Source organism: Fundulus heteroclitus, chromosome 3, assembly GCF_011125445.2.
Source record: "Fundulus heteroclitus isolate FHET01 chromosome 3, MU-UCD_Fhet_4.1, whole genome shotgun sequence".
NCBI lineage: Eukaryota > Metazoa > Chordata > Actinopteri > Cyprinodontiformes > Fundulidae > Fundulus > Fundulus heteroclitus.
In genome coordinates, this window is record NC_046363.1 from 18,808,288 (window position 1) to 18,819,681 (window position 11,394).

An 11,394-nucleotide genomic window follows, 5' to 3' on the forward strand; every position below is an offset into this window, starting at 1 on the left:
CACAATTATTTTATTTGTAAGGAATGAGCATGTGTAACCCCTGAACCGTTACTTATCCACAGGTTAGTAAACCTGTTTATTGGTTGAAAAAAGCAAGTTAATTAATGTAAAAACATTATAAAGGAAAACACAACGCAAGCTCTAACCTAGTGCTTCACATCATAACACTTAAGAACGTATTAATATTGTTTTACATTGTGACATTTTGTAAACCCTAATCAATAACCTATTGTTGAAAAATATTGTATTCCATTGTCTATATTGTCTTATCACAGAGGATTTTGGCGTTAGGACTGGGGCCCACCTTTCAGGGGCTAAGCGGCAGATTCACTCTGGACAGGCCACCAGTACATTGCAGGGAAAACATGAAAACTAAATGGAGAGAAAGGCCCAGCCTGGGATGATAAAATGCTAATAGTAGTTACAATTCAATAAATTACATATACTTTAATTGTACCCATACATATTTGTAACCGAAATTGAACCCAAAAAATATGTGACATGCATTTGTTTGTTCAAACGTCAGCCTGTCTTTGCAAATTCACTAGCTTTACAGTAGAAGAGAGTTTTACCGATTCTTGATGTAATAATTTCTAAAATTCTATAAAACCCGGTCCAATATTTAATGTGTGGGCGGGCACTGCTGAACATTCTGATGTCACAGGGTAACGTGACATCAGATGCCTCTGGAACTTTAGTCATTAAGGAAGCACTCCACTCAGAATTCTCACACTTCTACCAGTTGAGCTCAAAGAGAGACAAACGTTGGAAAAACTGAAGCAAGACTAACTTAAATCAGCTAAACACAATGAGCTACGGCAAATGTAAGTATTTTTTCTTTAAACAGTTATAAACCTGGGATAATAAACTTCTGGGAGATCTAACTAAAAGATTTCTGACAGCATTGTCAGTGATAATTTAAGCAGAAAAAGTTGTTGTTTTTTATTTTTGATTGAAATATGAAAAGTTTCAAAGTAATTGATTCTCAGGTACTTTTCATACATTCTGTAGATTGTTTAAGTTGACTTTGAAACAACAGCAAGACAATGAGTTAATGTACAAATGGAGAATTACACTCTCTTTAGTAGATCTCAAAGGCAGTCAAAATGATGATCTGATTTTCATGACTAGAAATACTGACAGTTTTAAACTTGAAATAACATTCAACACAAAAAGTAAATGTCACAGCTGTGTTGTCTTTGTAAAATGCTTTGTGTCAGAGTCACTGACAACCTTCGCGTTTTCGTTTTTCTTCACAGATATGTTGAGAAGAAGCCTCCGTCTGCTATTGAACGGGTACTACAGCTCTGATGGAGTACCGACTGTTTCATACAAAGAGACCAGAGTCAGGTAAGTTAAATCACCAAATATTTTTAAATCATGTACAACACGATCATCTGTTCATCAACTCACGCTTCACACATTTATCTTTGTGTACCCTTGCGTACCCACAAGGAGACGCAGAAGTCGGTGGCTATTAAACGCAAGAACAACAGCGGTCCCTGTAGAAGACGGCAGCGGCAATGAAAATCTGAAAAACTACACACTGAACACACTGTGTTGGATCATCATCATCATCATCATCTTTTCCCTGTTTTATGGTAAATGCTCTTCTTCCACAAACATTAGTTTAAAGGTGTTTTAGAAAGTCTGTATTTTGAATGTCATGTCACTGACTGGCATCTTCTGCTAATCCTTATTCTTTAGGATGTGCCTACCTGTTTTCTGCTCTGTCCTCACAACCTTCAGAGACACTTGTTACACCAACTGCAACGCACATGGTATTTTTCATCTTCCTAATCTAAACACCATTTTAAATTTTTCTGTAAACATGAGAAGAAGCTGTTAACTTTACTGTTGTGCACAGGTCTTAACCCCAGGATGCAAGGATCTGGAAAAGCTTATAGCCAACCAGCATGAAGTGCTGCTGAGGATAAAGAAAGAGCTGGACTACCTTCTACCACCAGCAGATCTGTTGCCCAACTTTGCTCTGCAATCTCAAGGTGAGACATTACCATAATAAATCAGCAATAAGATTATAAATCAAATTGTACATTTTCAGTTTTAAAGGTTTCCTGACTCACATTATTTGTGTTTTTGTGTACAGGAGCGAGGATTTTACACCAAATGACCTCAGACACGTATCAGAGCAGAGAAAGATGTAGTTTGTGTGGATTAGCAATACAACGACCAACTGTGGGACCAACGATTGTAATCCAGGTATGAACGAGACTCAGAACATTGAGTTAATAATAGGCTGAGTGGTATTTCTTTTGAGAAAATATTAGGTATGGTATTTTTCTTTTTCCCAAGTCTTGGCACACAACCTAAACTTTGTTTTCTACTCTTTTCTTCAGGGAAAATCCCACCTGCTTCCAGGACAATGCTGGGCCTTTGCAGGTTCCCAAGGACGTTTATCAATTGCCCTGCCTTACAAAGTTTCCATCAGCCATGTCACCCTGGCTCACATTCCCAAAATGTTATCACCGACTGGCACCATCCCCAGCGCTCCAAAAGAGTTTTCTGTCTATGTAAGTCATGCATTATTAATGTCAAAACCCTGAGACACCACATATATCTTAAACATGCACTTCTGGTTTAGATGCAAGTGCTGCACAAATGTTGCAGCAATGACTTGATATGACATAAATTAATATCCTACTACACTTTAAAGCCTGCACTAAAAGATATTAATTCAGGATGCTCAATGGTCAGCTCATTCCACTATCTGAATACTTCAGTTAATAGTTATTTATGTTATGCCAGAAGCTGATTGAATATGATTATTATTATTAATTATAATTTGGTATTATAATTTAAATAAGTCATTCAAACTCAAATATTAGCTATAACAAATATAATTCAAATGGTGGCAAAGAGCTATAAGCTTGTAATGATTTGTACTACTAATGCATTTATTAATTAGCTGTTATGAACTCAGTTGTGCTGGAACAAATGGCCTGACTGGACTCTGACCGATCACATCTATCCAGCAATGGTGGTAACTCACCTATAACTGCACTTAGAGTTTAAACCGTTACCCTGTTATCACCAATCCAATGAAAATGTCTCTGTGTTAATATCAGATGTTAATTCCGAGAAGGAAGTAGCTCTGAATGCTGAATAACCATGCAATTGTGAATTGGAATGAACACAAACAATTACTATTCCACAAGTTGCCTTTATTGAACCAAAGCAATTCCCTGTTACAGTAATTATCTGATTCAACAACCTTGGAACCCTACACACTACTAACTAAACATGCAAAATATATGTGGATATAAAAGTCAAAAATGGATTAAAATGAGAGGTAGCAAATCTTAGTTCAACTCACGGTTGTTTAAACACCACATTCAAGATATCGGCATTTGACGTAGCAGCATTGACAGACAGAACAGCTTTGAGAATCCCACTGGATGCTTTAATGTTTTGTAAAGGCTAGTTCAGCTGAGCTAACTACAGTTCAGCTACACGACACCCTCCCAAGATGGCGACTAGGATGACATAGGATCTACAACATTGCGTGATGCGTGAGGGGAGGTCCTAATGATGTCACAACGCTTACGCTAATGTGGGGTGGTACCTCGGCCAGAGAGGGAGTGCTTGCTGAGGAGTTTAAACTAAGACCGCAAACTGAGTTTCAAACAAAGAGATTGAATCCGCTGATAAGAGAAAGCAAAGAGAGAGAAAAAAAATGGAAGAAGATGGAAAAGATGGAAAAATCGACCCGCAGCGGGGTCACTTATAAAGCACAAATCAACACAGCCAAAATTCACCTTTGAAATGCATGCACATACAAACAGAAAAATATTTAACAGTTAAAACGCTCCATCTTGGAGTAAACAGCATTTAACTAAATCCTAACACCAGCCCAGGCACTTCTAAACCACCCTGTGGGTGAAAAAGAAATAAAAGGGGGAAAACCCGTTTACTTGACGTTGTCCCGGCTGGGTCCGTGAGCGCTCCGAGTCCGCGGATCTGGTCCAGCTCAGCGAGCCGGTACGTCGGACGGCGGGGACACGGGAAGTTCCTTCGTCTCTCTGGGCGTTAGACGCTTTTTTTCGGCCAAACAAAAGCGTGGTCCTCTTTCGATCACTGGGAGATAAGGCGGCTCTCAGTCTTTGATCAGAGGGAATTCAAAAGTACTTCTTTTTAAGTCGACCTCCTGTATCCACAAATACATGGAACGTTATGCTCCGGTAATCTTTGGTCCAGCAAAGAATTATGGAGCACGTGGCGTGGGGGAGGGGGGCAAATCCACGGAGTGTCACAACTGTGTGCCTCTCAGACTGGCAGAACGCCAAGAAAAAGGAAGATTGCCGTGTGTTGCTGGGTTTTATACTTTTCCCTAGCAACGTTATCTCTTCGCTTCGTTGTTAGGGTCACAGCCATTTTGGGCCGTGTTGCATGATGGGAGTTGGTGGCCATTATGACCACATTGCCTCATGGGAAATGCAGTTTGTCACATCTGACTGGCGTAACATTTGACAGCCAGGGAACACTAAACACCAATTATTTTTTTTATTATATTAATCTCTATATAATTAGGAAAGGGAAAATAATAATATAATTAAAGGTATTATGTCAAAAATAATGTACCTCATCCTCACACTGAAAAATATTGCAATTTCATGCCACTGTACAGACACACCGACATACAATCTGTGCAAAACTTTGTCTAACTTTCATAGATGTGAAGAAAACATGCTGTTCAGCTGCATATGTATTTTTTCTCTTTCTCAGGGAAAGAACGATTTGGTAGACGAGGAGAGCCTTTTAGGAACTTTTCTCTATAATGAGGATGGAGACCGGCTGCAAACCTTCAAAATCCCTGTAAATATATCACACTTACTCTTTTTTTTTAATTACCTTTCTTCTAATTTTTATTGCAAGCAACAGCAGTCATTCTCACTGCAAATAGTTCTAAGGTAGTTTTCTTGAGAAAACCAGGGGCCTCATGTATAAAGCGTGCCTGGCATGTATACAAATGAACATTGAAAGGTAATGTTCATGTGTGTGGAAAGCTAAGCAAAATTTTGACCTGCCATGAAAGTGTGTGGCAGCCATGCAAACTTTTTTGTGACAATAACAAACAAGAAAGTACTAAAACATACCCAAATACACTGAAATATGACTCCATTCAGTTTTATTTAACTCCAGGAGCAACAGACCAAATGATTTCTCCCTACCTCCAACTTTTAGTGTGAAAGCTGCACACTCTTTTGTACATGAGACCCCTGGACTTCATCATGACTTTATAAGAATGCATTGACAGACATGCCATGAAGGGACATTTAAGTACAACATTGGAACAGCATTATATATACTAAATTGGCTATGAATTGTTATTTTGCCCTTGTTGGGAGAAAAAAAATAACTATTGCAGAGTAGCCAAGTCAAGTCATTAATGTTAGCCAGTTTAGTGAAGTTTACTCGTGGTACTTATATATGTTATCTCTGCTCATCAACAAATGTAACTAAAGAAAGCCATGTAAAGGCACAAACACTGTATAACTGGTCTGGAAAATGGATAAAATTAATAATTGCACTGTAAATTTCTGCTTTAAATTTCTTATCTGTTCTTTACATACCAATCATGTAATGTGCTAACATACCACATTTTTATTTGTTTTGGCCCACAGGATCATAAAATGGGTGCCTTCACCTACATAACTTTACAAGTGAAGAGCAATTGGGGCCATTCTGAGTACACCTGTCTCTATGGCTTTCGGGTACATGGAAAATTGGAGAAATGAACAGGAGGACAAAGGAGAAGGAAAGGGGATAATCAGAGGGTAGTAAGTAAAAATGGGGGTAAGTATATGTGAAGGTGAATCAGACTGAAAATTATAAATAATTCGTAATCCTATTAAAATATATTACTAGAATTATTTAAAGCTGTGAAAGTTGTTTTGAAAATATCTGCAAATGTGTTTATTTTGTTAAAAAAATGCTGGTGGGAGATAAAATATAAAGTGAGCCCGAGTTGAGTTTAAACTAGATGAGAAGAGGTAAATAAATTGGGGGAGGGGGTGGTGTGGAGGAATTTTTAATTTTTTTACATTAATGCCTCCTACTGATTAGGAAAAGAAATACGGCAAGTTTGTGGGTTGATCAATTAGCTGTTTGGGAACCACGGTCTAAGCTTTAGACTACCATTGTATACAAGGCACTTGTAGGTATTTTCTTCTGCAAGTTTACCAGCAAATATTTTTAAAAATGTTCAGTCTAATTCACCTTCCCTTTAACAGCAGAGTGTGGAATATAAGAATACTGGAATATGTGATTCATCGCCATCAGTCCTGTTTTTGTGCAGAGTTTGCATGTTTTCTCCGTGTTTGCATGGGTTTTCTCCAGGTGCTCTGGTTTTTCTCCCACACCAAACATGCACTAAGATCATAAAAAAAAAATCCATAAATGACAGACAAAGTCTTGTTAAAACCTTAGTTATAAAATGGGATAAGCATCAAATAATAAAAAAAAACAAGATAATGGTGTTGAAATTTATGGCATTAGAGGAGATTAATGTTGAACCTGTTTGTACCTGTAATATTGGATCTGCTGGTTTTGCTGTTCTTTTTATATCTCTCTTTGCAGGTGAAGAAGCAGACTCAGAGGATGTTGTATTGCTGTCTCCCCTTTCTCCCCTCTATACTTTTCACCTTTTCTCCATTTTAAGCAATTTGTCTCATCTGTTTTGCTCCTTTTTTCCCTTTTCTACCTTCCTGTTTTAATGTCCATTTAACATGAAATTGTCCCAGTATAAATTGTATATAAATCAAGCGGAGCATTACGGCGAAAGCAGTACAGCTCTACTTGTGAAAGCAAAATCTGTTGGGCAATCTTTGGCATTAAGACAACAATTCTTTTTGCCACATTGCCAGACAGGACACATGCACACACAAAAAAACAACATAACATGGAGAAAAACAAGTGGCAAAAACCGAGAGAAGTAACATCTCTGTCCCGCACAGCTCTGGGAGAAGAATGGAGGGGCGCTGAAAGGTAAATTGGTTCCTGGATCACGGCTTAAATAGGCAGAATTTGAAGCATGTTGCCACAGATCAATGCATCTTTTTCTCTGTGCGTCTTGGAAAGCGAGATGCGCTCTGCTTCTCGCTTTCCAAGATGCACAGTGGGTTTTCATTATATAAATTTTTGGAGAGTTCCAAAATCCTCCAAATAAGAAGATAATAATCTTCCTCAAGATTATGTGTACCTTGGCATGTCTACATTTTAGTCATTTTATTGGGCTTATGTGATATTGTAATTTTGTGAGTAAGTGAAATTTGAGTTTTAACAAGCAGCAAGCCATAATACTCAAAATCAATATAACTATAAATATATTAGCCAGAAAGTGGCTATAAAAGTGTCAGCATGGGGCTCAGTCTTTGTTTTTGGTATTGTTTGTTCCTCAAACAATCCCCTTACCACCCCTCTATGCAGGTGTGGACCACAAAGGAAAGGAGGGATGCCTGCATTTGATAACTGACAAAGGTTATCAAACCAGATTCAATTAGGAAAACGACCAACTTCACCATCAGGAGTACTCCTCTAAAACTACAACAACATCAGCTCAAAGGATTTCTTAACTGTACCCCTCTTTCCTATTAGGAAGGCACAATTAAATACAAAAAATATTCTTTGATACACAGGTCTCTGCTTAAACCGTGGTGAGCCAACATACTCACAGTTCCACTAAGTCAAGTTTAGTACGTACAAGAAAATAATAATTTCATTTTCAGTCCAGACTTTATCTATTATATATTCCAAGTCAATAGGCTTACCTGTGGATAAGTTTTCAAACTTTTATTCTTTTTTTTCAACCATCTTCACTGCTTCTGGATAGCTTATCTTATTGATCGTTTTAACTTGTTGAATTTTTACCACCCTTTTCCTGACTTCCCCATATGTCGCTGTACTTACCACCACAGTATTCCTGCACATCATCTTAAAATTCTTGAAATTAATGATCAGCACCACATTTGGGCTTCCATTTCAGGTGGCAGCTATGAGCCCATATCTTTGACATCTTCAATTCTCGAAACACACTATAATCTTTCTTTTTATTTGGATCACAAACTACATTAGAGGTGCATTCCTGAAGGTGCAAAACTGGAGGTGTGCATTAACACCACCGTCTGGTTGGAGCGTGGTTCTTCATAGGTTTGCATCTCAACTGTGTGTATATGAAGGGAAATGTGTCTTATTATTCAATCAAACAAAAATCACATTAATTTTGTTCACAAAATGTGTCATTTATGTTAAACTTGTATTTGATCTTTTCAAATTCCAGCCTAAATCCTATTTCATGCTTACATTTCAGACCTACCAATATAAGAATTTCTACTGTTTCATCTTCCCCATGGTGGTAATAACTCCCTGTATTATACTTTGGCCCCCCCTCTAGCCTTGCCTCTGTCAGTCCATGATCTTATCCTCTTTGGTGGTCAAGAAATATGAATTATTTCCAAAAGAATGAGATCCTGGATACAGTAATAGCAGCTGAAATGCACTGGTGGAGTGTGGGCTGGACTCAGCCTTGGAGCTAGGGTGCGGCACACTGTGACCCGTCGGGAATGCCGAGACAAGTCACTGCTACTTTGCACTGACAGGAGTCTGTTGAGGTGGGTCGGGCGTCTCATTCTGGATGCGTGCTGTGGCTGTCGATCAGTGGGAGGAATTGTTGTTCTGCAGTTGTAAGGTTTTGGGTTCGATGCCAGCTCTTTGACAGGAGTAGACCAAAACTAACCCAGGAACTCTCAAAGTGACCACATATACCTTCTGGCCTTATAGTTCCTTGGAATTAGCTGGAAATTGCCACTAAAGCGAGACACGCCACCATAAATTTTACCCAACCAATTTAACGCATGTTTGTACGTTGATTGCTTTGAAGCAGAGACAGACAATAAAATCATATGACCGTGAGAGAATTTAGGAGTAAGCAAGTTCAGACCATGAGCGATCTCTGACTTGTCAATAATAGATAAGGTTTAATGACCTCTGCTGCAGCTCCTGGCTCTGTTTGACATGTAGTGAGATAATGACTGCAAAAGGAAGGCGGGTGTAACATCCCATTATTGAGCTCAGAAAATCCTCTTGTTTTATGGTTCTCAATAACTATCACCTTCTTGTTTGCCTTCAGTATCTATTCCAATTTTTTTTATATCCATTTTGTTTTCTTTCTTTGCTGAAAGACCTGACAAGAAAAGAAGCAGTTCTTATTTTCTCATTCAGATCAAAAGTAAGAGCAGTTAGATATGAAAAATGTTTCATCACTACAGCCCCATTCTTGATCATTAGTGACATGTGCAGGCTATCTTGAATCCAGTAAACAAGCGGTTACAGATTCACATAACTTTGTCGTACTTCACAGCCTGGTAACAAGCTGTGATTTACTGTAAATACCTCACAGAGCCACGGCAAAACATAATGGTGATATCTTTGCTTCAGCACATAAGTGACAGCTTTATTGCTGTTTAAATTCCTTATGAGGAAATTCAGTCAGACAGCTCTTTCAAGCAGTCAACTCACATATGCAGTGTGAAAATGCCTTCTGGAGACGGACTGACTTTATTTTTATTGTAAACACTGAATTATATTTAAAAATGATTAAGCAGACGGTTTAATTTGTCATGCTAAGAGAAACAAAAGTTTGGAAGTAATCATACATTCACACAGAGCTTGCGCTTAAAATCTGCTGTTGAGACCAAACATTTGAGCAGCTTTGTGAATTTTTTTTACCCATGACATTTAAACTGTTCTTGAAATTATAAGAAACTTCTAAACTCTTGTTGCTGTATCTCACTTCAACTCAGAATGCACTTAACATTTTTTTTTATTTCTGGTTCTATTTTTGTGAATAATACCCAATTTCTATGGCTGATTGATTTCGCCCTCAGTGTCTTCTGTTTGTGTGTACAACCAATGAAGCAGATGGTTGTTAAACATGGTGGACATTAGTGAGGTGGTTTGGGCACAGATTGAGGTGAAGCAGTATAAACAGATCTCTGCTAATGGCTTCTTCCCTCAGTGTCTGCTATGCGCTGAAGCACAGAGATAGCTGCAGACCCTCCTCCTGGAGAGTTGCTCCAAGGAAATTAGAGGCAAATAATTGATGAGAAGCTTTAAAATTTGTCAGCTCATCCAATATGACAATGAGACCATTATTCATTGCTTCACATAGAACGCTAAATTGCTCCCAAATTTAGTTTGCTGTTGGTGGTTGGGTCTTTTTTTCTGTCTACAAGTGAAAATCAGGCAGATGCAGCAACAGCTGAAAGATGATAGTAGAGTGACCATTCAGCATCACAGGAAATGTGAAGTGAACTTGTTAAATGTTGCTTTACCAAGCATACACTTTATTTCCATTTCATCTGTCAGTGACCTTAATGTCTACCACTCACAGTATGTGGGAGGACACGTGTAAGGCATAGAAGTCAGCCAGTCACTTTACTTGTCTGAATAGTTTATTGGATATATACATAGTGGCAAAATATTCAACATGTGAGATTCATCACAAATAATATTGGCTGAGATCCGTACAAACTACCAAAGAGTTTTAATGTTGTAGACTTACCATTAACCATTAAGCACTTCAGGTGGTTCGCGTGAAAAAAATCTCCCAAATCCTCTCTGGTCGTACTTCTTTTTACTGAGTCCTTCCTCTTCTTCTCATAAACATGAATGTGGTCCGCTTCTTGTGATGCTCATCCATGTTTAAAGTCTACCGTGAGAGCAGCGGAGCTACAATGAACGGCTAACCGCTGACCTAGCCGCTAAGATAACCGGATACATAAACTAGAGAAGTGTGCAGCCAGCAAGCAGAAACTGAGAAGGAAAGAGCACAGACACTGGTGTTATGTGAGGGCATCAGAATGATTGGCATTTGGGACAACCAATAGATAAGGCGATTCCACCAGAACTTGAGGGACAGAGGAGGGGGGGAGTATATAATGTCTATGGGTGAGAGCACAAATACAACTTTGACAAATTCCTCCCCTATGGACCGAACAGCAGAGATTGGTTGTAGTTTTTACAGACCTGTAGCTCTTACAGAGAATTATTTTTTACCTTCCTTTTTGTGAATAGATAATATATTAACCACTTTCACAAAGGAAGGACGATTTTAACCAGTATAACAAAAAGTGTCCCTGAACAGGATTACCAACAACTATAGCTTTAAGTTTGCAGACTGGTCAGCACCAGCTATCAGGTAAACCTGTTTGTTTCCTTGTTATTTGTTTCCTTGTTACCATTACACAACAACCTGTTGTATACCACCAACTGCTGAGCCTGGGCAGAGCCAGAAAATTCTCATAGGGATGGCTAGACTGAGAACATCGTCCATTGAGGGGTAGATCTAAGGTTTCTTTTTGTGGATGGAGTAGTAGT

General features: G+C 38.5%; 1 protein-coding gene across 4 annotated transcripts; it reads left to right on the plus strand.

The window, feature by feature from the left end:
* The first annotated feature begins 608 nt into the window (after positions 1–608).
* LOC118560576 (SUN domain-containing protein 2-like) lies at positions 609–9,796 on the plus strand. 4 transcript variants are annotated; one of them, XM_036131736.1, is made up of 9 exons: positions 609–824; positions 1,260–1,350; positions 1,456–1,601; positions 1,708–1,781; positions 1,868–2,003; positions 2,108–2,220; positions 2,358–2,531; positions 4,744–4,833; positions 5,643–6,474. In XM_036131736.1, the coding sequence occupies exons 1-9, from the start codon at positions 809–811 to the stop codon at positions 5,754–5,756; spliced, it is 954 nt and encodes a 317-aa protein (XP_035987629.1). In that variant the 5' UTR covers positions 609–808; the 3' UTR covers positions 5,757–6,474. The 4 variants fall into 4 exon arrangements, with proteins under 4 accessions (XP_035987629.1, XP_035987617.1, XP_035987624.1 ...); XM_036131724.1 differs by adding an exon at positions 6,598–9,796 and having other exon boundaries at positions 614–1,350; positions 5,643–5,798; XM_036131731.1 differs by adding an exon at positions 7,447–9,796 and having other exon boundaries at positions 614–1,350; positions 5,643–5,798.
* The last annotated feature ends 1,598 nt before the right edge of the window (positions 9,797–11,394 follow it).